The sequence below is a fragment of the Pogona vitticeps genome, chromosome 4 (assembly GCF_051106095.1).
Source record: "Pogona vitticeps strain Pit_001003342236 chromosome 4, PviZW2.1, whole genome shotgun sequence".
Lineage (NCBI taxonomy): Eukaryota > Metazoa > Chordata > Lepidosauria > Squamata > Agamidae > Pogona > Pogona vitticeps.
Genome location: NC_135786.1, coordinates 57,561,591 through 57,587,555, shown reverse-complemented (window position 1 = coordinate 57,587,555; position 25,965 = coordinate 57,561,591). Strand labels below are relative to the sequence as shown.

The 25,965-nt window shown below is 40.6% G+C and overlaps 1 protein-coding gene across 2 annotated transcripts in view; it reads right to left on the bottom strand.

Annotated features, from left to right (window-relative positions):
• The window catches only part of LOC110085286 (copine-5), a 160,557-nt gene that overhangs the window by 131,983 nt on the left and 2,609 nt on the right, over positions 1-25,965 (bottom strand). The window contains exon 1 of one of the 2 annotated variants that reach the window (XM_078392762.1): positions 12,555-12,582. The exons of the other annotated variant lie outside the window; for it this stretch is intronic. Within the exon in view, the coding sequence (XP_078248888.1) occupies positions 12,555-12,571 (17 nt within the window). The 5' untranslated portion in view covers positions 12,572-12,582. Of the gene's footprint in view, positions 1-12,554; positions 12,583-25,965 lie in introns of those variants that run through there. 2 annotated transcript variants of the gene reach the window in all.

Sequence of the window (25,965 nt, the reverse complement as noted above, 5' to 3'; positions counted from 1 at the left end):
GGAGGGTAGGACTCCAGCACATAATACACATTAGTGATAAAGTCAGGGAGCAGAAGCATTTTGTGGAAGTTGCCAGTCAATGGTTTACTTCCCTTGGAGGCACGGATGGAAAGGGAAAAAAAGGGAGCAGAAGAGAATGCCTGCGGCAATTGTTGTTTATGTGATATGCCTTGGGGTCCACTGGTCCCCTATGTTTGTCCTGATCCTAATGTTGCACACCTTTCCCTACACAAAAATCTGGAAGCAAAGCACATCTTGAGAGGGGGTTGTATGTCATTCTCTTTTGCATTTGAAAAAAACTGTAGAGCCTGTGGGTCTCTACCTGTAATTCTGCTTTCATTGAACAGGATGCCCTGCCATGCAATGACAAACCACATTCACCACTTGACGATTACGTGAAGAGGCAGTAGAATTTGTGTGGGAGGCTGCCGCAAATTACCTGAATGACCCATTAAGCATGAGTAGTACACCGCTGGGTGGAGGGAGTCCCTGTCATCCCAAAGGAAAGAGGATAATACATGTCGTACAAGTTGTTATGTCTGAAGCAGCAGAATAAAAGGAGATGCAGAAATGAGAAGAGAAAAGAGAGAAAGGAAAGGAAGATACTATAAAAAAACATCAAAGGAACCAGACAACCAACAATTAGAAATGTAATAATTCCAAGCAACTGGGACCCATTTGTCCTTCTGCTGGTAAGGTTGACCTATCGGTGCTCCATAAAATACTGCTTTCCTCTCCTTGTTGTTTTCCTTTGGGAGTTCCTGATACATTGCCTCCTCTCCTCCCACCACAGTATCTCATTCCCACAATGATAAAAGGCCCACCGGGATCACACAAAACCTCTGCCAATTGAGCAGCTCTGACTTTCTCCTGGAGGACAAGGCTTGAATGACTATTCCCCAAATAAAATAATGCTCATTTGGCAAGCTAAGTTATATAAGTATTGGCAAAAATACAAAAAAAAAAAATTCACTGCTCATGAAAATATAAGAATGCAGCTGCATCTCTCTGTAAGGCTGGAAACCTGTATCAAACCTATAGCAGAAAAGCATCAAGAGGAAATAAGGCAAGAGACTAGGAAGTAGCCACAGGGAGCCAGGAGAAAAGGTGCTATGAAGTAGCTTCTAGCCATCTCTTCCTTTCACTCTCTTCTCGTTTCTGCAAAACCTCTTGTTCTACAGGTTCAGGTATAACAACTAGTAAAGCATGTATGATTCTGTGTTCTCTGGGATGAGACAGAATGAATCCAAAGAATGACCTAAAGAAAGATCTTGGTCCAGTCCATTACGAATCATACATCAGATCAGCCAATGCACAGCACATTGGGAAATCAGTGCAAACTGTTGTGGCTTTGTTTTTGTTTTGTTCCATTTTGTTGTACACACATTCCCAGTGGGTGTTCCTAGATTTCAGATTTCCTGCTCAGCAAGAATAAAGGGGAAGGAAGTAAACAACAGTCTTCCACCATGCAAAAATCAAGTCCTGGATCTCAACAGTGCTACACTAACAGCAACTCACCATCTTGGGGGCAAGTGATGCCCAAATAATTTTGGGTACAACAATGTTCCAAAATCTTGCCTTTCCAGCTAGCTCGGAGTGTTCTCTCTGCTTCTTTGTTCTTTAAGTGGAAAACACAGACCAGTGGTTTTAAAAGGTTTGGTTTCAGTGTCGTTCTTTTTTAAATAATGTAAGGAAAAAAATCTTCTAATGCAGAGACTAGCTGAAGCTCAGTGGACTCAAGGACTGCCAAGGCAAGATCACCAGCACAGATGAAACTCCTGGGTATGGGAATGTTGGTTGATCATTTGCTTAAATGTTAAAAAGTAATGGTGTCAGGATGATACCCTATGGGATATTGTTCCTTCAGTTTCTCCAGTGGCCATGCCTCCTTCAAAATTCAATGAAGTATCATTGGTTTTGAAGTAGAATAGTGATCATTTCTGTTAGTCCATGATCTTTAGTAAGGAGGTAGAGCTTTTTGCTCCTGCCAGCCTAGCAGTTCGAAAGCATGCAAATGCAAGTAGATAAACAGGTACCACTTCGGTGGGAAGGTAATGGCGTTCTGTGTCTAGTCGCACTGGCCACGTGACCGTGGAAACTGTCTATGAACAAACACTGGCTCTATGGCTTGGAATCGGGGATGAGCACCGACTCCTAGAGTCGGACACGACTGGACTAAATGTCAAGGGGAACGTTTACCTTACCTTTTTAGAGCTTTTTGAGAAGCAGTCAATGTTGGACAGTATTATATGTCACTGTAGGGTCGACAAATGATGCTCTAAGTACTTTATGTATTTCAAAACATTCTTCTATATGGTAGGAAAGATTAGACTGGGACACAGGAAGAGCCTCCCCAAAGAGTGGAAAAATACTGGGCAACAGCATGTAGTTGGCCAATCCTTCACTTCCAGAAGCACTGCACTGTAAACTTGCAGATTTATTAACTAGGAAGGCATGTTATACTTACATTCAAATGTGCATGTCATATAGGGAGAAATGGGGGTCTATGCAAATTGTAGTTATATAAGCATGGATGAATGTATATGCCACCATCATAATCCTTTGTTTCATGATTTATGTGACACAGAATGCATAACTAACAGTTACTGAACTATTTGTATCTGCCAGTACAAAACGATCAAAGAGGTAACTACACACATAGGGAAGCCCCTCTGTTAATAGACGGAGGCAAGTAATCCTTTTTATTTTGTTGGGAATATAGGAACACCACTGTCCTGCAGAACATGTGTATATTAAGTCATGTGTATATTAAGAATTAATATTATATTAAATTATAAACTAATATTCTCAAAGCCTGTTAAATTGCAGCTTTTACAGAGGATAAAAGAGAAAAGACTCCAGAATATGGAATTATTCCAGTAAAGATTGTGTCTGAGGGTACGATCTGATGGGGATATAGATCACATTTTTGCCTGCTTGTGGAGCGTGTATAAGAGTCTGAGTGAAAGGTTAAATGTCCACATATACAGGGGCAACTGAAGGTGAGCACCAGTGGAAAGAGGAGTGATAAGTGAAGATTATTAAATAAAACTAATTTATTTGTGTGGCAATTTAAAGAGACCATCACCTAAATAGTCAAGTGATCAGCAAAGGGAGGTTGGATACTGGCAGGTGAGAGAAGGGATGTGACAATGACCCCCAGAAATCTAGGGGAAACCAGATCTGTTTGAATTAATGCTGTGAATTGCAAAATAAGCTAAACGTATTTCTATCTGAAAATAAATCTTATTTCACAGAATGCCACAGGCCACTAGTGACCTGATTCCAAGTAGGCCAAGCATGGGTAAAATCCCCAAGCTCCTGCAGTACTCAAGAGAACTGGGGTGCAGAATACAAAAAACGTATACCAGCTGAACTGGTATAAGTTTTTTTAAAAAACCCATTAAATCTACCTAGCAAATGTTATTACTTAAATGAGTCATATGTAGAGTTGTGCTGAATGTTCTCAAATTTCAATATCTGCTCTGAAAGAAGCACATTTGAAACAGCTGAACAGATTACTAAAAGTACTGATTTTGCCGAAGGTTCTTTCTTAAACACGGATTTACACTGCCCAGTACACAAGAATGTAGTATCAGTAAGCTTGAGGGAGCACCAAATTTTTCTCAAAGAGAGCAAATACAGAGAAATATTTCCAGCACCCCTGGAATGTGGAATATTAACTAAACAGCTTGTTTTCATAGCTCCAGTCTGCTGGGGACTCTTGTGTCCTTCTCTTTACCATAGCTGTGGGTAACTGCAGAGAGTGAAAAGGTAGTCCCTGCCCTATTTTTCTCTTCCAAGGACTCTGTGGGATGCACTTGCCCATTTTCTGGAAACCAAAAATTTCCAGATCTTTTTTAAGGTAAAGGTAAAGGTTTCCCTTGACATTTTTAGGTGTCCGACTCTAGGGGGCGGTGCTCATCCCCATCTCCAAGCCATAGAGCCAGCTTTTGTCCGTAGAGTTTCCATGGTCACATGGCCAGCGCGACTAGACACAGAACGCCATTACCTTCCCACCGAGGTGGTACCTATTTATCTACTCACATTTTACATGGTTTCGAACTGCTAGGTTGGCAGGAGCTGGGACAAGTGACGGGAGCTCACTCTGTCACGTGGATTCGATCTTACAACTGCTGGTTTTCTGACCTTGCAGCACAGAGGCTTCTGCGGTTTAACCCACAGCACTATTTGGGTCTATTTTAAGGTTCAGGGAAAAAACAGAAATGTCATAGAGAACTGTGCCCTTTGGAGGTACCAGTTGCCATTTTGATGACGTAGAGGATCCAAGGTCACTTAGAAGGCTACCTGGGCTTTTCTGTTTGACGGGCAACTTCCTTGTACTGAACTGTTTGCACCTGTTTTGTTTGCAGTTGCGCACTGCATACAATTCAGTTTTGCACAAGCAGTTGCACAATTGGCTCATCCAAAAGCTCATCCAAGCAACTGTGCAAGTGTTTGCACAACTTCTGTATCTGCTTGCACAATTTCTCAGATAATAATATGATCTAGTACAAACACACTAGTGGGGATCCTCATTTTGCCAGTGCTGGATTTAATTCGCAGGGAGCAGGTTTCAAATCTAAACCTTATAGAGTTAAGCACCCTAGACTCTTTTAAGTTCTTTTCATCTCGGATATGAATTTCAGTTAATTTTTATTTAAAACTTAAACTGTGGCAAAACTGACACCCATCCCGTCTTTTACTCAACATGCTACACCCATTCTACTGCTGAAGTTAATTGACTGCTGATCCAGTCCTGTTCTCAGGGCCTGTTCTCAAGGACTTTTCCGCATGCAGTGACTGAAGTTCAGTAGTAAGTCACAACTAGAGTGGGCCCACTGAATCAGTGGGGAGCTGGGGAGCCATATGCTTTGTAGGTTCCACTGATTCAAATGGGCTACTTTAGATGCAACTTCCTGCTGGGTTTAAGACAGTGATGGTGAGACTGGCTAGTGGTGGTATGCTGGAAGCTGAAAACCCTCAGATCATGGTGAGCAACACGATCATTCAACATGGGTTGGGTATGGCCGTATACCAACAAAGGGAAGCATTCCTCCTCAGCCACTCATCTTGGCATCTTGGCACTCCTATAATTAGAATGGATGCAGTAGGGATGGGGAATGCAGTATGGATGGGGAAATTCTGGTCCTCCAGAAGACTCAGTTTGCATGGCCAAAGGTAAGGGATTTGGGGAATTGTAACCTAAAATATCTGGAGGGCCAGACACTGCCCATTGTTTCTGGTCTCCTCTTTTGACTACAGAGCTGCACCAGCGCCTTCCTTGAAAGCACTGAGTGAAAGGAAGGCAACTTTGCTTAGCACTCCTTATCGCACTACCCAAGAACCTGAGAAATTCTAATGAGTTCCTTAAATCTCTCAGACTTATAGCTGTATTTGCACTCCTTAACAGCTGGGTATCTCTACACCCTCCCATCACAATTTTCCTCTTGCCTTTGCAAGCTGAAAAAAGATGAAAATACTTTCCCATTGATGGTTTGCTGAATAAATTTTTCCTAGGAATGTTTTCACATTCTGTGCAGTGCTGCTCAAACCTGTGCAAAACCAGATGTTTAACTGCTTAATTCTTCTAGGATAACTCAAGAGCCCACTGAATGTCTCCACTTTTGTTGTAAACAAAGTACCCTATGACAGTTGTCTCTTCTCTGTCACCAATTCAGCAGTTTTTCATTCTCTCCTGTTGCCTTCCACATTTCCAAAAGGCTTCGGCTTTTAATTGCTACATTATTCATCCTGGCTACTCTTTCTTTGCCTTAAAAAAAACTCATGGTAACAGTACATGTCAGTGAATAAGCAGACAACACTAACTTCTGTTTATGATTTCTGTAGCCTGAGAAAGGTATAGCCCAAGCTTGTTTTCAGATTCTGCACAAGGACCAGATGGCTTTTTGATTATTTTGCTGGACTGTGTATAATGACTATGGACACCCTAAAAAGTCAAACAGGGCACAATCAGGCAGATTATTTAACATTACAAAGTCAGGACTGAAGTGAGAAACACATTTTCCTCCAATTGTGAGGTATCTATCTATCTATCTATCTATCTATCTATCTATCTATCTATCTATCTATCTATCTATCTATCTATCTATCTATCTATCTATCTATCTATCTATCTATCTATCTATCTATCTATCTAATCTAATCTAATCTAATCTAATCTAATCTAATCTAATCTAATCTAGACCAAAGTCTACTTTGGGGGGCTAGTAGTACATTTAATCTGTAGTTTTTGAAGAAGTAGCCATGTTAATCTGTGCAAGCATATCCAGACAAAAGTAAAAACAAAAAACAAACAAAAATGCCGTGGCATCTTGAACACAAATTATAATATTGCTTAGCTATGTATAATTTGATATTAAGCCCACAGTTGCTACAAGAGTGCTAAGGTGGAAGTGCTATCCATGAAGTACGTCTGTCAGCACATTGTACAAGGGTCACAATGGGAATCACACAATCAACTGTGCAATCATATTGTGCTGCTGGGAATAGTGCCCAATACATTACACAGGTATAACTTCATATTGTCTGTACAAACAGGATTTTGCCCATTGTGAGCTTTATTTATTTATTTATTTATTTATTTATTTATTTATTTATTTATTTATTTATTTATTTATTTAATTAATTAATTAATTAATTAATTAATTAATTAATGATTAGATTACTATTTATTTTATGATTAGATTTCTAGCTTTCATGGATACATCTACTTCATAGACATATTAGAGTGAAGCAAAACTACAGGTTATATACAGGGAAGACACAGGTTCTTGAGACCCAAACCCACATTTGCTGAGCCTATCCTGCATAGAACCTATGGTTTAGTTGAATGTATCTGAAGAAGTGGGTGTATCCATAAAAGCTTATATTGAAATATAACAGCCACATTATTTTTGTTCTTTAATTTTTGTTTTTGTCAGAATTCTTTTAAGCTGCTGGCTTACATAATGGGTATAAACTAATTATTTTCCCCAATTGGGGCTTGCCGCATCTCTATGTACTGTACCTCTCTATTCCAGGCAGAAAGGAATCATTAATTTCAATGCAGTGGTGGGCAGGGAGGCATGTGATAAGTGACTAGCAACGCTTTATCTAACAAGACTGAGAGAAGCATCCTAATCCACAACCTTATTTTGAGGTGAAATGTGAAACCTGATGCCTCTGAACTGACTTGGCAGCCTCCACTTGGGATCCTGTTTAAAACAGAGGAACCTCATATTACATCTACATACTACTACACAATTGTTGGAACTTTTTATGTTTATTTGTTTTTTGTACCACTCCTGATTCTATAATGTCCAGCCTGCTGAAGAACTTTTCAAGAACTGAAAGCCATCTTCTGTTTGTGGTATTTTAGTGATCTGATAAAGGTATTTACTCATCCTTGTTTTCAGGTTGTGTACTCGTACAAAGACCATGCAGCATTTATGTTGCTGCTGCTGATTATGTAAGAATATGTATCATGTGAGATCTTCCTTTTTCTCCTATGGCCTTCAACTTTTCCTAGTATTCTTGTCTTTTCCAGTCAATCTTGTTTTATGATGTGTCCCAAAGTATAAAAAGCTGCATTTAGTTAGTTTAGCTACTAGTCAGAGTTCAGGGTTAATTTGATCAAGCACCCACTTTGGTGATTTGTAGGCATCCTTCAGTCTCAAGAGACTATGGTATCGTGCTCTGTATGGAGGTCTTGGAACAGTGTCTTGTGTGGCTGAGAAGGCCAATTCGAGAGTGACAATCCCTTCCACACTGGAGACAAATCCAATCTGTCCCCGGTCCAGCTCCCTGGTTTTGCTTGTTTCGGGACTGCCTCTTTGCCTCGGTCTGCTGTACAAGTGTCTCTTCAAATTGGGAGAGGCCATGATGCACCGCCTGCCTCCAGGCTGAACGCTCAGACGTCAAGGTTTCCCATCTGTTGAGGTCCATTCCTAAGGCCTTCAGATCCCGCTTGCAGATGTCCTTGTAACGCAGCTGTGGTCTCCCTCGGGGGCGGCTTCCCTGCACTAGTTCTCCATACAGGAGATCTTTTGGAATCCGACCATCAGCCATTCTCACGACGTGCCCAAGCCAACGTAGACGGCGCTGTTTCAATATTGTATACATGCTGAAAATTCCAGCTCGTTCTAGGACTACTCTATTTGGAACTTTGTCCTGCCAGGTGATACCAAAAATGCGTCGGAGACAACGCATATGGAAGGTGTTCAGCTTCCTCTCCTGCCGTGCACAAAGGGTCCAGGACTCGCTGCAGTATAGGAGTGTGCTCAGGACACAGGCTCTATAGACCTGGATTTTGGTGTATGCCGTCAACTTCTTGTTAAGCCATACTCTCTTTGTGAGTCTAGAGAACATGGTAGCTGCTTTCCCAATGCGTTTATCCAGCTCGACATCTAGGGTGAGAGTGTCAGAGATTGTTGAGCCAAGGTACACAAATTCATGAACAACCTCCAGTTCTTGCATGGAGATAGTAATAGAGGGAGGTGAGTCCACGCCCTGGCACATGACTTGTGTTTTCTTCAGGCTGATAGTTAGTCCAAAGTCTTGGCAGGCCTTGCTAAAATGATTTATGAGTTGTTGGAGGTCTTCAGCAGAGTGGGCAACAATGGCTGCATCATCAGCAAAGAGGAAGTCCCGTATGCATTTCATTTGGACTTTGGTCTTTGCTCTCAATCTAGTGAGATTAAAAAGCTTTCCATCTGATCTAGTCCGGAGATAGACACCTTCTGTTGTAGTTCCAAAGGCCTGCTTCAGCATGACAGCAAAGAAGATCCCAAACAGGGTTGGCGCAAGGACACAGCCTTGTTTTACTCCGCTTCTGATGTCAAAGGGATCTGATGTTGAGCCATCAAAAACTACAGTGCCCTTCATTTCCTCATGAAAGGACCTGATGATATTAAGGAGTTGAGGTGGACATCCAATCTTGGGAAGTATTTTAAAAAGTCCGTCCCTGCTAACCAAGTCAAAGGCCTTTGTGAGATCTATGAAGGCCACAAAGAGTGGCTGTTGTTGTTCCCTGCATTTCTCTTGCAGCTGTCGGAGGGAGAATACCATGTCAGTGGTGGATCTGTTAGCTCGAAAACCACACTGTGATTCTGGATACACTCTGTCTGCAAGCACCTGAAGTCTCTTCAGCACAACACGGGCCAGAAGCTTCCCTACAACGCTGAGAAGAGAGATACCACGGTAGTTATTGCAGTCGCCCCTGTCGCCTTTGTTCTTATACAATGTGATGATGTTTGCGTCCTTCATGTCCTGTGGTACTCCACCTTCTCTCCAGCAAAGAGAAAAGAGTTCATACAGCTCAGTGGTGATGATCTCTTTACAACACTTCAAAACTTCAACGGGGATGTTGTCCTTTCCAGGTGCCTTGCCAGAGGCAAGGGAATCCAAGGCTGCTTTTATTTCTGCCAAAGTTGGTTCACTGTCCAGCTCTTCCAAGAGAGGCAGGCACTCAATGTTATCACATACCAAATAAATCAATTTTTCTTCCTGGCAGATTCCTTCATGATGCAATGTTTACATCCGTATATAGTAATCAGGAATAATAAAGGATGATCTTGGCCTTAGTCTTCAGCAACTCCTTTAATATAATCCTGTACAGTTTTTGTACTAATTTGTTCTAACATCAAAAAGCAAAAGTTTCAGAACATGCCGCTTCACAAAATCAGCTGTGATATTTGACAAAGAAGATCTAACCTGAGCCTAAACCCAGTTGTTGGTCCCAACCACAGTAGGCCCAGGCCTTGGCTTACCATTCAGGACTGATTCAATGGGTGTACTCTAGTTGGGACTAGAAATTGACTTTAAACCTTTTTGAATATTAAAAAGATAAATATCTGAACACTGATATCTCATTAGCAGTACTATAGACAAATTCTGCTGCCTTCCAGCATAAAACTGTGCCAACAGAGCTACTGAACTGACAAACTACCCAGACAAGACTCATAGCACCACTTAACCTATTTGCTTATGGCATGAAAGTAACAGCCCTTGACAACCAGAAAAAAAGGTTCTGTGTACTAGAAAGTTGTCCCCCCCCCCCCCCGTCTTTAGACTGTTCAAACACCATAAATAACTTACACCTATAAGCACTGGTGGCTGATACATATTTTTGTGGCCACTTCAGTTCTATGGGGTGACTTGGAACAATCACTCTCACATGTGCATATGGTTATATTAGCACAGCATTGATAGGGCTACATAATTCTTTCTATTTTGTCATAAATATCCTAGGCTACATCAGAAGGACCCATTCACAAACTGCAAAATTCACAAATGGAAGTCAGTCCCATGTAACAATTGCCACGTGCACTGTAGCCTGATAATTCTGGCATGCATATGTGCTGGAGAGCCACAATCAACTATCCTGCAACACCAACAACAAAATGTCATCACATGTTAGAATCTGCACAGAAATTTCCCTCCTCTAAAATAGCACCTAGTGTTCACTTGGCTACAAAAATTCTCCTAGCTCCAATAGACTCTTGTAATTAAGTCCAGCAGGGAGTAAAGAAATGATACAGAAGTACCCATTTCAAAGAGGAGCATGAGGTAATAGTGCCACAATTTTCATTTCAACACTAAGTCAGGAGTGTAAGTGGAAAATTGAATCTTATAGGTTTCTGGAGACCCCCCTTTGTTGCGATACCATGAGGATGGTAATGGATTTTTCTTTACATGAGCCACACAAAGCTGTCAAAAGCAATGGGAAGTAATTGGAGATGGATTGCAGCTCAATGGGAGGGTACATGCTTTCTATGTAAAAGGTCCCAAGTTCAGTCCTCAACATCTCCGGGTAGGCCTAGAAAAGATTCCTGGCTGAGTCTTTGGAAAGCAGTTGCCAATCAATGAGGCTGATCAATGGTGTGAGTTGGTATAAGGTAGTCACCTATGAAATGCACTCCATGAATTTCTACCAGAGAATAAAAGCGACTTAACAAGAGGAGAATGAGCCACTTGCTTGAAATTATGTTGTTTTTGATCAAAAGCTATACAAACAATCAAGCCAGCCAGCCATACTGAAATATATCTGCCATTAATTCGAGGAGTACAGAATCTGCATTTAAGTAAGGAATATCTTACACATCTTCCTCAAAAGAAGCAATGATTTGTATAACATTTTCATGATTTATCGACAGAGACATAATCATAATACAGTGGTGCCTCGCTAAACAGTTACCCCGCATGGCAGTTTTCTTGCTAGGCATTGGCTTTTTGAGATTGCTATAGTGATTCGCAAAACAGTGATTCCTATGGGGGAATTTTGCTGGACAATGTTTGGTCCCTGCTTCACAAACCGATTTTCACTAGACGACGATTTTGACAGCTCCCTCCACACTCACAAACAGGTGTTTTCAGGACCTAAGCTTCACAAGACAACGATTTAAACAGCTGATCGGTGGTTCACAAAGCGGCTTTCCTATGGCCGATCTTCGCTAGACAATTCTTCCCCACTGAAACACATTAAACAGGTTTCAATGCATTCCAATGGGGAAATGCTTTTCGCTAGACAATGATTTCGCTAAACAGCGATTTCAGTGGAACACATTATCATTGTCTAGTGAGGCACCACTGTAATTGCATGCCATCAGGTCAATTGCAACTTATGGCAACCCCTTACAGGTATTCTAGGTATAAAGCACTTCAAAGTAGTTTACCATTCCCTTCTTCAGTGGCAAGGGGGGGGGGGTTGCCCTGGAAATGTGCAGCTTGTTCATGACTACACAGTCAGTTTTTCTCCTGGAGTCAAGCTCCCAGCTATGGTGCTTTTTACTAGAAAACCTGTGAGCCAGCTACCTAACTCACTGAGTTAGGTCATCTAGCAATAATGACTCTTTAGTATAGAGAGAAATACAACATACGTAGATCCCCAGAAGGGGGAGGCTTCTGACCAGGTGATCTATGCATCTACATGGCCTGCTATCTGGGTGCTAACTTTTAATGAGCAAACAGGGCTTTCTTCTCTTACTGTTCTTCACCTTTAAATCAGACTTGGACTGAGCAACATTCAGCTGGAGCAGCCGTTCCTAAACTTTTTTGGGGGTGTGGTGTGGCAATTTTAGAATTTCTTCTCAGGTTCCAGAGCCCCCTATCAAACAAGGATACAACACATTTAAACAGAGGCATATAAAGACAGAATAGAATGTTTTTCAGTCTGTGGGCCCCTTCAAATGTGCCAGGGCACCCTAGACAACCTTATGCCCCCCCCCCCCCGCCATTGAGAATGGCTGAGCTGGAAGAGACCTTCAGAAAGAGATTTTCTAACAGCCAAATAAATGCAGAACAGTTCTGTGCAATGTAAGACGCATGGTCTCCCTCCTGAAAAGGCAGGAAGCCTCACCAAGCTCATAGCTCTCAGGCTATTAAACTGCTGTCTCTGGATATGCACGGGAGAGACCTGGACTTGGTATCCCAGCTCTTCCTTTAATATTTGAAAACTACAGTTAAACTGAACAATTCAAGGCAGAGTTCCCATTTCATCTGGTCCAGTAAGACCCAGAGAAGAAAAATCTAAATTTAATTTATACCCAACTTACCAAGGAAAAGAGGCCATTCATCAAAAGCTGTGAATTCAAAAGCACACACAAGAAGAGGATAAATTAGGAGACTAGTATGCAACGGATAGTGGCTATGTCGTGCCCAACTGTGCTCCCTGAAGTACATCAGACAAAATAATATAATATATGAGCCAGCTTTGGCAACCACTCCTACAGCAAATATGCCAATATTATTAGTGCTTTCAATATTCACTACCAAACAAAATGCTAACTTTTAGTATAAAACCATAATGAATGAGAACAAAAAAAGTTCTGTGGCTCATCACAGTAAGGTGTAACTTTGGTATACAGTATGACTAAATAAAATCCATAATTTTCCATGTCATAAGTACCTCACTATAACTATCCATAAAAGCATGGAACATTCACTCTCTGAGCCTCATGAAAAGTTTGATATACCCAAACATGCTCAATAATAATAATAATAATAATAATAATAATAATAATAATAATAATAATAATAATAATAATAATAATAATAATAATAATAATAATAATAATAATAATAATAATAATAATAATAATAATAATAACGGTCTTGTTTTCAAAGGGAATTAACAAACAGCTTCATTTATTATATTCTGTCCTCCTGCTTCCAAGAAACTCATGGGAGATATGTTTAGGACTGTAATGCCAACATCTGTAATTCCCAGAAGCTCCAGCCAGTATGGCTGTGGGAAGGCATTATGGGAGCTGCAGTCTAAAACATCTGGACAATCAATGCTCTCTCTCCCCCCCACCCAATTATAGTTACCCACCTAGTCATCCCAAACTTTCTGTTCTGAAAAATGTAAGGGCTCGCCTGGGAAAGCAAAGTCGGGTGATTCATCAGAATGACACAATACATGCAGAATACAAAACATATTCTGAGGTGCCATTTCTGCTAAACAGCAATGTATTTTTATTTTTGCATCTGTTAGCTGCAAGCCACAAGAACCATTTCTACCTCCTGACTTCTGCAAATGAAATATGCATCTCTTCACCTCATTGTTAACCCCCCCTTCCACTTTGCAGAGTTCCATGAGCTGGAGTAGCCATGGTAATAAAGCATTAAAGATGAAATTTTATGCTACATTTTCTGCCCTGGCAGCACATGCTGTCCTGCACAATCAGGAAGCTGTGGAAGGGGGATTAATATTCCTTGAAGAAGATCCAACAGGGAAACCTGAGAGTCATTGGAGAAATGTTTTAATCCTATTTAATGGCATGCTAAGACTGATGCTTAAAACTGGCACTGAAATTAGACTGCCCCCTTTAATATTTGCTTGCATTAGAAGAAAATCAATCAGAATTCGGGTATCCAGTTTACAGCTGTAACAAGCATGCCTCGTGCAAGGCAGAGCTCTTATTAACACTCTATCTACCTTCCAATCATCCCAGCAAATGTGCAATCTAGAACTTTGTCAAGTGAGAAATCCATCTGCTTTCATCCAGAGCCTTCTATGTTGGAAAAAAAGAGAGAAAGAAACCTAGATTGGGAGATTTGTCAGGCACGCTCTAAGCTCACGGGGATCTCGGCCTCTTCCTCTTTTCCCTTGTAGTGAGAGACCAAATAACTTGAAAGCTGACTGAAGCTGTGCTTATTACTCCCTGAAGGATTTTCCAGTTAATGAGGTTTCTTCCCCTCAGTTCTTGACCCTGGAACAGTTTCAGCGAAGACCTCCCCTTGCTACAAAATGCATTTTCTGAAGTTGTATTTTTAAGAGCATGAGAGGCGGACTCAAAAGTTAACTGTCTCAAACGATACTGGAATAAGGGCCACTTGAGCCTTTTTTTTATTTTTTATTTTTTATTTTTGGCTGAGGCAAAGGGAACGATGGTACACTGCCATAATTCCATGTACAAAAGCTGGCAGCTAAATTAGAATCCTCCAATGTATCTGGAGAAAGCACAAACTGGCTTAGGAAGGGTGCATGGCATACACCAGAACTTCAGGAAATTCCTTTTGCTGAGCTATAGCTCACAGAATCCCCAGGCGGCATTGCCTCTGGACATAGTTCCTGTGGAATTCTGGGAAATGTGGTCCAAAAGAGCAATTTTCCCCCCAACTCTGGTATGTATGTTGCTATCTTATTGCCATTCCCTTCTCCCCAAAACATGCTACTGGCCACAGTCACCTCACTCTGCCTCATGGCAAAGCTGGCCCTACATTTGTGAAATGTACTGACTGTAACAGCATCCCAAAAAAACAGCTATGGGATGAAACTAATCCAAGCAGTACTTTCCAAAGAACGGGTCCATTACCTATTTGGTGCACAGGTGACTTCTACAGGCCTAGTGTCTACTGTGCATGGATGCTATTGGTAGCCTAGTCACAATTTCAGTGCCTTTGTTTTGTCACATGTAGTAGGTGACCTTATGCCACATTGTTCCTCTTTAGAAGATGAGTACACTCTGCCTTGACACAGTTTATTTTGTGATAGTGCCACCAGGACAACTGCGGCTGCAAATACAGCTGTTGTCAAAAGAAATGGCATCCGCAGTGCCCTCTTGTCCTGCATGGAAACAAAGAATGCCAGTTCTCGGAAAGAAAATTCCAGGTGGTGGTGAGTAAAATGCAAAATGGTAGAAGAGAATTACTGTATACTGAAATTTAATCGAACTAACCTCAGAAGTGCAGAGACTGAATCACCAAATCCAGTCCCTGTCAAGGAGGGACTGTGGGGAATCATGCTCCCAAACACTGGCTCTGCAGCCAGAAACCTAAATCACTGAGCACAGCTCTAGCAATCATCACAAGGTTCACATTATTCACATGCAGGTGAATAATGTGATCTTTTGCTTCCCTGATTAATGCACCAACCCCTTTGCTCTTCTTCCAGTCTATCCTTTCCCCTAGGGATCAACCCCCCTGTGAGAGGCCACCTCAGTCTCTCTCAATCTCTCTCTCTCCATGCTATTTTCCCCTCATGGTGATGGTGATGCAGTAGTCAGCATGTCCTGCAGGTGAGCCCTCAAGGGTTTGCCTAGTCATTTTCTACACTAATCTCTGGGGCAGTACAGGAAAACTGTTGACCTACAAGTGCTTTGGTCCTACAATCCCCATAGGTCTTAGGCAACAGAGTCAATAATGGAGGACTATGGGAGATACATAACATCTGGAAGGTCAACCTTGCCCACCCCTTCTTTGGTAGATATACTCCTTGGAGCATGTGAGAAAGGGCTCATGCACATCTGTAAGATTTTGAATGGGTAGAAGCCACTTTCTCTCATGGCAGAAGCAGAAAGATATGACTCACAGGCTAGAAAGCAAAGGAGAGGTAGGAATTATGATATTCTTGCTCTGTTCAAGCTTCAGAAGAAGCCCATGTTTAAGTCCTGAAGACTAATCAAGAAACAAAGCAAGCTAATTAATTTCCAAAATACATGAGATGAGGAAAAAACTCCTGCTGTGCACTCACATGCTTTCCACATTTATGAAATTTCTTCATTGAATTGTGGGCTTTCCGTAATGAGTATTTCTGCCCTTGGTCTCATTTCTATTTCTGCAAAAAGGAGGATAATACTATTGAATTGCTTTACTGAGTTATTGCAAGTATTGTGTTTGTTACGTCCTATCAAGCTGCCTCCAACATATGGTGACCCTCTGTATTAATGACCTCCAGATGGTCATATTGTGAATATTCCTGGTCAGACCTGGACAACTATGCACAGATTACAACTAGACAGCGCATGTGAAATGATTTGACCTCTTGGGCATACTTGTAGAAATGTTAAGCATTACCATCGCTACCCTTCCAAGCCTCAAGAATGCTCACAACCAAACCTAAAACAATAAAAAGGCAATTTTTTTAAAAAAAGATTTTTTTAAAAAAAAAGCAAAACCAGAATCTTTAAATAATAACAATATAAAGCTCTATAATATAAAGTTTTCTAAAGCTTCCAAAGCCAGAGGCTTTTTGAAAAGATAAGCCTTACATCTTTTTTGAAAAACCAATAGGGTGGAAGTATTTCCAACCTGTGCTAGCAGTTCATTCTACAGTCTCACCATCAGGGCTGCAAATCATAAAGAGCTGCAGAACCCATCATAGGAAAGCAAATCACTCAAGGTATGTGTGTCTCCCATGATACGAACAAACTTAAAGCTCCAACTGAGGAAATAATCCTATGCATCTGTTAAGTTGATTTCACCTCTTTGTAGAGCACATCTAATCTGTTCAGGAGCTTTACAACTTCAAAAGGTATTTTTTTACGAACAATGAATGGAAGCAGACATGGAAACCTCTCATATATGAGTCATATTAGGGTGATGCTCTGGGACCCAGAGAGAGAAACTTCCTGTCCCATTCCAGTCACAGTTTTATAAAACTAAATCATGTTCCCCCGTTTCATCAGTAAAAAAAAAAACAAGAACAGTTTCCACGAGATTTAGTCTTTCCACAGAGAAAACCCTCTACTTATTTTGATTGCCCTTTTCTTTTCTTTTACCAGTATGACACATTATTTTCTCTTTTGAAATGCAAATGATCAGAACACTACAAAATATTCCAAATGGCTTCACAACAACAGCAGGTTTATACACAGAAATACAGCCCCTTCCCTTTTGTTTTCAACAGATTATGAATCCAAATGTAGGTCACTCACTTGATCTTTCTAAGTTCCACCTCTATAAACAGGTGCAGAAACACCAGCCATTTTAGCCTTTAGGTCTTCCACGGATTATGGAAACCCAAAGACAATTTAGTGTATCCAGTCCTAATAAAACACTATTCAAACATCCTCAAAGATACCTCCCACTAACCCTCTAGAGCAGAGATGGGATCTCAAGAGGTCCAAAGGTTTACATACCCATCCCTGGACCTTAGAGGGCCATAAGTGTTTCTCATCACCTTACCAGGCTAAAAAAATTGTACAAAACAGGAGTTTTAAACTCAAAATCTACATACATCCTCTAGTGACCAATTTTTAAAACAAAAATTAAAAATAATTTTTAAATTTAATTTTTAAGAAATAACCACCCCATAAGCATTTCCCTTTTAAAAACTGAGAGAACTAAAAGGACAAATTTAATAAATATAAGCACAGAAACAGTAAAATAACCATAAAATAACTACGTTCTGGACATAAAGGGGAGCTTATGGGGGGGGGAACCAGTTGGCCTCTCTGCATCTGTATATAGTAAAGGCATATACTGTACACGCGATCAGTCAATGCTACAGAAGTGTGTCATTACTTCAAGCTTCCACCTGGCTCCCCAAATCAATGTGATTTATCATTGTAATCCATTATCCCTCCACATTATATATTATAGACTGGAATTTACATTCACAGCCTAGCTCTGTTGGGTTCTTTGCTCTTATTGTATTACTGAAATATTGAATATTCTGCTTTCCACAGCTGCACGCAATCATCCTGACGCCTCTTGCAATCTGCTCTGCTCTTTTTCTTCTCATGAGCATCGGAACAATTACAGGGCAAATGCCAGAGAAGGAGACATTTTAGGAGACATTAGATTCTGGAGATGGATGTGGGCCAGAAGAGGATAAAAAGAAAAGGTCTTAGGAGCCTACTATCTCTGGGCTTCTCCAGTCTAAGCAATTTAAACAATACACTGGGTACACTTATGAGGAGGCCCTTATAAATGCTGTTTAGACTTGAATGCCATACAAGAAAGGTTTCTCTCTCTTTCTCTTCATGACTCATTCATCCTTCCTGATTTCCAGGTGCTTTGGTTTGTTTTTCAAATAGTGTTTCAGGGATCCCTATGAATCAGAAACACAGCAGATTTGAATGTTCTTCAGGCATTACTTGCAGACACAGCTTCTTTTGAAGACCACTTGTCTCACCATTCTTGACCATCCTTTGCAATGCACAGGTTTAACACAATATTTATTTTATGGTACACTTTTACATTATGTATGGCAACATGAGGATAGGCAGGATCTAGAAATTTCCCATCATTTTTGGTAAAGCAGGGTTTACTGTTTTGTCCCAAACTGGCCATCTATAGTTTATACAAACCAGGATCTGCAGCTACTGATTGACCTTCTTTTCTGACCTGGGTTTACAACTAAACTATAATCTGTACATTCTTATCTCATCTGTTTACACTTGGGAAAAAGAAGAGATGGAGAAAGCATACAAGTCAAATACAGTATCGAAGCTCCTCTTGTCCACCATCCTAAACTATTTCATCTAGACAATCCAATCTAGACAACTCCAAGAGCTTCTATATCTCAATGGTCCATGTCTCTTTCTGTCACATTCCCACTCAAATTCACAATATGGCTTGAAATAAACCAAAGGCCCAATGCCTTTGGCTCTGGGACAAAAGCTCGGGAAAGGACAACTTACACAATCAGTCTCTCTCTTTTACCCCCAAACAGCTTTAGCTACAAGCTGCTCTCATCTACCAAATGCCAGCATATAACCTAAAGAAGCAAGGCAATTTAATGTCCTTCTTCCTCCCATGTCAATTTTTTAAAATGTAATAATTTGGGTGAAATTATATTGTTTCCTCCTGTGAGCCACTCTCTAGGGTAACCACGGCCAAAGATGCCACATGCTAGTAGACACTGCTGACTGCCATTGTGAGATATTGAAGGGGTAGTTGGATTCCCACTCTTAGTGTTAACCATCAGGAGGTGATGGTGGAAGGAAAACATGCCTCCACTTCTACCATACAACCACACCATTGCTGACTAACTAGCTGGCATAAATGTCAAAGGGATGAGCAGCAACCATGCACTTACACTGTGCTATAGATGGAAGAAGTTATTTTTCAGGTCCACAGCTCCCAGAATACTAGCCAAATCATCAGAGGCATTCTGAGAGTTTTTTAACCCCACCCCCCCATGAAGTGTTCTCACTTCCACAGTGTGCTGACTGAAAAACTGACTGCATCCATCACCACCACTTGCCTGCTATTAATGTGAGGAGAAATATGCCACCCCACCTCATTTTCCAATGCCCCACTGTAACAGCAAGCCCTTCCTGCTAACAAACTACTTCACCAGCCATCACTGCTGTGAAGTAAATTAAGCTGGAAGAAGAACTTGCCCAAGACCACCCAGGAGCTTCACAACTGATTTGGGATACTAATTAACGATCCCTCCAACTTGGTGCCACACTGGCTCTCCTTAGTGGTTGACTCAGTTCTAATATCCAGGGCAGATGTCAATGTGATATATTGTATAATCTTCTTATGTACCTCCTTCACTTCATAATGTGTAAAAGAGATTATTGGAAGAAAAATCTCTCATTTTAGATCTGCCTTTTTTTTCTTTCTTTGCCTAAACCTTCCTTTTGTAATTCCCATTTCTGTGCCCAGGTTTGTTTGCTTGATTTTTGTCCAGCCAAAATGCTATGGGACTTAAAAGCAAGAAACATGTCATGACTGATTTTATTCTTGAGTTACGGAATGCATTATGGCACTGAGTTGTCAAAGGAATGTATATATTTTACTGGTAAACACATTAGAACTATCCGTGGTGGTGCTAAGGAGAGGAAATGATGAAAATTATATCTGTGTTCTGAACATGGAAAACTAAAAAGCTAAAATCAAGATGAACAGATTTGACATGCCAAGATTCTCAAAAGTCTCACTGAAGCCCACATAAAAGGAAGCTGCTTAAAATAATACATCAGAAGCACAAAATCTGCTAGAGGTTGTGGAACTACTAAGCTGTAGAAGGTGCCGTCACATGTGACAGATATCTGAATGAATTCTTTGAATTTCTCTTCAGAAAGGAGGATACTAGGGAAATACCCACACCTGACTCATTTCTTTCAAATAATAAATCTGAAAAATCCATCACAAATTGAAATGGCAATAGAAGAAGCTTCAGAACAAATTGATATTTAAGCAGTAATAGGACACCAGCCCCAGACAGTATTCACCCTGGAATTCTGAAAGAACTCAAAATAAGAAAATGTTTGATTGCTTATATCTAGCCTGTAATGCTATTCAGCTTCAATCTAGATAACAAAGGATTTGAAAATGGACAATGCCAAACCAGTTTTCTTTAATAACATTGGACAGGGCCACTGGAAAAAATAGCAGAAATGATCATTAAAAGCTGATGGATTAAATTCTTGAATAAGAGTGACATGTTGGGGAAGAAGACTCAACACAGAGAAGGGCCCTAAAGGTTGGCAGGAAAGCCCCCATATAAGGTAACAGTAGAGTGGAGAAAAGCTACGTTTTGGACTACAACTCCCAGAATCCCCAGCCAACATACTAACTAACCCCAAAAGTATATTTTCCAAGTTCTGGGTATCAGATTCAATCCCTGGCATTTCCTTGTTTAAGAATTCCTGATGTCAGGTGACGTGGAAAGTCTCTGCCCAAGATTCTGAAGAATAGCTGCCAGCTCAGTAGACCACACTGACCTGGCTAGGTCAATAAGCGCACATACACAAACATACACCAAAACACATTTAATGCAGTAAGGTACAAAAATCCATTTTTAGAAACCCACCAAGCAGCCATTGGTTCATGGAAAGCTTGCCTGAAGAGAAAGAGCTTTGCCTGCTTGCAGAAAGAAAAGAAAAGCTGGGGCCAGCCTAGCCTCCTGTGAGAGGGAGTTCCAGAGCCTGGGTGCAGCAACAGAGAAGGCCCTCGTCCGTGTCCCTACCAAACACACCTGTGAGGGTGGCGAGACTGAGAGGAAGGCCTCTCCTGCTGATCCTAACACTTGCGCAGTCTCATAAAGAGAGATTCGATCCTTGAGATAGCCTGGGCGAAGCAGCTTAGGACTTGATAGGTTAGAACCATGACTTTGCCCAGAAATGGATTAACCGCTAGTGGAGCTGCTGTAACAAAGAGGTTGTGCGATCCCTGTGTTCAGTGCCAGTTAGCAATCTGGCTGCCATGTTTTGGACCCACTGAAATTTCCTGACACTTTCCATAGGAAGCTGCATGTAGAGTATGTTACAATGATTTAGCTGGGAAATAACTAAGGTTTGTGTCACCATGGCCAAATCAGACCTCTCCAGGAATGGGCACATCCTGGGGCCATCATTAAAGGAGGGGCAGAATTGCACTTTTAGAGTTTATAGCAGTAAAGCAGGCCTAATGTGCTGTTTAAATCTCATAAATTGTGGCAAGTAGCATATTTTCTGCACATTGCAAACGTTTTCTATATACATTTCTATCCCAGGTTTGCAAAAAGAGATGGAACATGCATCAAATAAACACTGTATCTCATTTGCAGATAGATGGATGAGTGAGAGGGCAAGGATGGACTCCAGAGATAACTTTGTTCGTCGCTTCTATGATGAAAAGCTCCCCATTCCTACATCATTCAAAAAGTTATTCTTATGAATCATTTCCCTGTTGAAAACAATTTCTGAAGTTGTGTGACTTGCCCCGGCAGGAAAAGTACAATAAGTCTCAGTGTCATGACCCACACATCTTGCGCTGCTTCAGAAACTGATGTGCTTCCCTCTAGTGGCTAGAATTTCATTGTAACAAATTCACCCTGTACCAGGCTGGTTTGTTAAACTGGAGCTATCAGCAAGTCTTGTGGAAAATGAACTGAGCTGAACTTAAATTGTGACATGCAAAGTACTTGCTAGTAACTAACACTAATTTGGCACGTTTCAGATACAGATATTTTAAATAATATGTAACCATGTTTTTAACTGAAGGGACCGCTTCATCACATAACAGCTTTTCTATAAATGAATTGCTGTAAACCAGATATGTTAAACAAAGTTTATTCTCGGAATTAAATATTCAAAATCTACTAGTCCACCAACATGATTTTGCTATACAGTGGTGCCCTGCTTGACGATTACCCTGGTAGACGACGCAAACGCTTAGCAATGAGGTTTTTGCGATCACTATTGTGATCGCAAAACAATGTTTCAATGAGGAAAATCCACTTCACGACGATCAGTTCCCTGCTTCGGGAACCCATTTTTCGCTTCACGACGATCTTTACAGCTGATAGTCAAAATGGCCACTTGATGTTTTCCAGATCTATTTCCGGAAGACAGCGATCGAAAATGGCTTCCCCTATAGAGGATCTTCACTGGACGATAAGGTATTTCACCCATTGGAATGCATTGAACCAGTTTTCAATGCATTTCAATGGGTTTTTTCTTTCGCTTGACGACGATATCGCTTAATAGCGATTTTAACAGAACGGATTAACGTCGGCAAGCGGGGCACCACTGTACAAGTAACTATAATAATCATGTGCCGTTAAGTCAATTCTGACTTATGGAGACCCTTTTCAGGGTTTACCATTCTCTTCTTCTGGGGGCACCCTGGGACTGTGCAGCTTGCTGGCTCTATTCGTAGGAGACACCATGGGGAACTGAATTTGCAACCTCTGGCTCCACAGTCAGATGCCCAAACCACTGAACTATCCAGTAATAATTATATGTGACTGAAGAAATGAGTAGGGGTAGAGAACCAGCTTTTGTAAAGATTCCGTGGGGTCATCTGGTAGTATTTCCCACTCTCCACAAGTAACGAAGAGATTGGCTATTTTACAACCTAGAAGCCTCTTTTAATTTCACCTCTAACAAAGTAATCTAGCTGAAAATGTTGTTCTAGGCAAGGCTGGTATATGGAGGAATAGTTGATATGGGTATGAGAGAGGGAAAGAGAGGGAGAATGAAATGAATATCCAGAACCACAGGTAGTTTAAGATGCTGCTCTATAATTCAGCATTCAGACAGTTAATAGTAAGTTTGAAGCAGGATGCATAGGTCAGAGAACTCTATCTTCTGGTTGCAGCTGAACACGTCTAATATTAAAAGAGCCTTAAGGTTGTGTGCAAGAATATCCTCCACGAAGAAGTGAGCCTTTAAGGATGGTGGAAAGAATGTATCACACAAAGTTCTACTCTCTGATTCAGTATTCAGTGCTTTCACTTTAGCGCCCTTGAATTGCACTGTTAAAATAACATGACTGCAAATGATTCAATCCCACATTTATTTCATAATAACTCTGCTAATTATACCTAATCATCCAAAGAGAGAGAAAACCTGAATCTTCACACTGAATAGAAACTATAAGATGTCACACACTGCCCAAAGAAACTCTGTAGATGAAAAAGCTGCAAATGGTCAAGGCAAAGAAGCATATACAGTGGGGTCTTGACTTGAGAACTTAATCCGTATTGGAAGGCGGTTCTCAAGTCAAAATGTTCTCAGGTCAAATCTGCATTTCCCATAGGAATGCATTGAAAACTATTTGATCCATATCTGCTCTTTTCCGTCCATAGAAACTAATGGAAAGCTGCTATTCTGCCTTCGACCACTAGAGGGGGATATTTTGTTTCTTTTTTTCTTAGGTCAAGAAAGGTTCAGGGAAGGCAGGGAAAAGACAGTCAAGGCAGTACCAGGCAGTCTGAAGACTGTCTCCCAATCCACTCTCTAAACGCTGGGAGGAGTGAGGAAGCAGACAGGCACCCTTTTCACTGGCCAACAGTTAACTGAAAGTTCAAATTTTGCACTTTCCCTGCCTCCCACGTGGTTTTTTTCAGTTCTTAACTCAAATCTAAGTATGTAAATCAAGTCAATATTTTTCTATGAGAGTGGTTCTTAAGTCAAAATGTTCTTAACTCAAGCCGTTCTTAAGTCAAGACCCCACTGTAAGCTGATAAAAACACCTGCTTTTTCTATTGACAAACAGTTTGAAGTCCTAGTCCTAAGAGGTGTTGCACTAAAAGACCATTGGTGGACCTACATTTTGGGGGGCCCTGGAGGTTTTAGGGATAGCTACCATATATGAAATCAAAGCATTCATAGTTAGGCAATTCCTTTATTAGGATCAATTAAATTTCACCAAATAGCATGAAATTGAATGTTAAGCAAAGCAATCTAATGAATACTTCTAGAACAATAAAACTTCACTCATAAGTTTCTGATATTATCTGAACTTGTTGTGGATTTGGGAATTCTTCTTATGGAAAAAAGACCATTTCCTTTTTCCCCCTTCTATTTCTCATTAAAGCTGTAATCCTATGTTTTATGACTTGGGAGTAAACGAGTTCCACTGAACTCAGTAGGACTTCATTTCTGAACAAATATGTATAGGATTGGTTGCCTCTGATTGATCTCGAATATGCACCCAAGAAGAGAGAGTTTAAACTCTAGTACTGATTTGCCTGCAGTTCTACAAAGTGAAGTGAAAGTGAAAGCTGTTCTGAAAGTATTAAGAAGAAATAAATCACCAGGGGTAGACAGACGACTTTTCCAAGCCACAGGGAATGAATCCATCAAAATCCTAAAAAGAATGTCAACTAATATGGAAAAAAATAACAACCAACAGACTGGAGATGCTCAATATACATTCCAATTTCTAAGAAAGGAGATGTCAAGGAGTGCAGTAACTATAGGATCATTTTAATTTCTCATACAAGCAAAGTAATACTCAAGGTGTTGCAACAACAGCTTTTACTTTATATAGAGTGAGAAATGTCTGGTGTTTAAACTGGATTCTGAAAAGGAAGAGGCATTCAAGATCATATTACAAATATCCACTAGCTATTGGAACGGTTTGAAATGTGATGTTGCAGGAGAGCTTTGGGGATATTCTGGACTGCCAGAAAGACAAACAAGTGGATCCAAGATCAAATTAAGCCTGAACTATCTCTGGAGGCAAACACGTTGGAGCTCATGGTATCCTAGTTTGGGCACATCATAAGAAGATAGGATTCTCTAGGGGAGAAAACAATAATGCTGAGAAAGGTAGAAAAAGAGGATAACCAAATATGAGATAGACTGACTCCCTAAAGGAAACCACAGGCTTGAGTTTACAAGAGCCAAGCAGGGCTGTTGAGGACAGGATATTTTGGAGATGGCTCGTTCATAGGGTTGCCATAAGTCAGAGGTGATTTGATGGGACATAACTACAACTTATTTGACGGGTACAGAAAATTGGATGGACCAATTAACATGGCTAAATGAAAAGGGATCTCTGCAGAATTGTATATTCTTATTCCTACTGCATTACACAATTGAATATGATGTGTTGTACTCCTGAATTCCTATGCTGGACTAACTATTAAAATACATTTTCACCACTCTTATGTGCATGTAAATGAGATGTCTGAGAAGGGCTAAAAAGATAGATCTATTGGTTGTGAAACACATATGTATTCAACTTGCTAGAAGTAATCCTGTTTTACTATCCTTGCATGGAACAATTTTAAGGGTTTCCTACAGACACATATCAACCAGTCATTTAAAAATTTTGTATGAAATCGTAGGATATTTTCTGAATTTATAAGACAGTACTTTTTCTGTATTATGAAATCATTAATGGTCTGAATCATGCATGTGGAGGATTTAGTAGCAAAGAAATTTATTTCTCTCTGAATGCATGCGTATTTCATTATTTATTTATGAGGAAATAGATAAGTTTTCTCCCAGGATTTGTAAACACACAACAAGCAAACCATTTATTTGAACTAAATTGTTACAGAGGTTA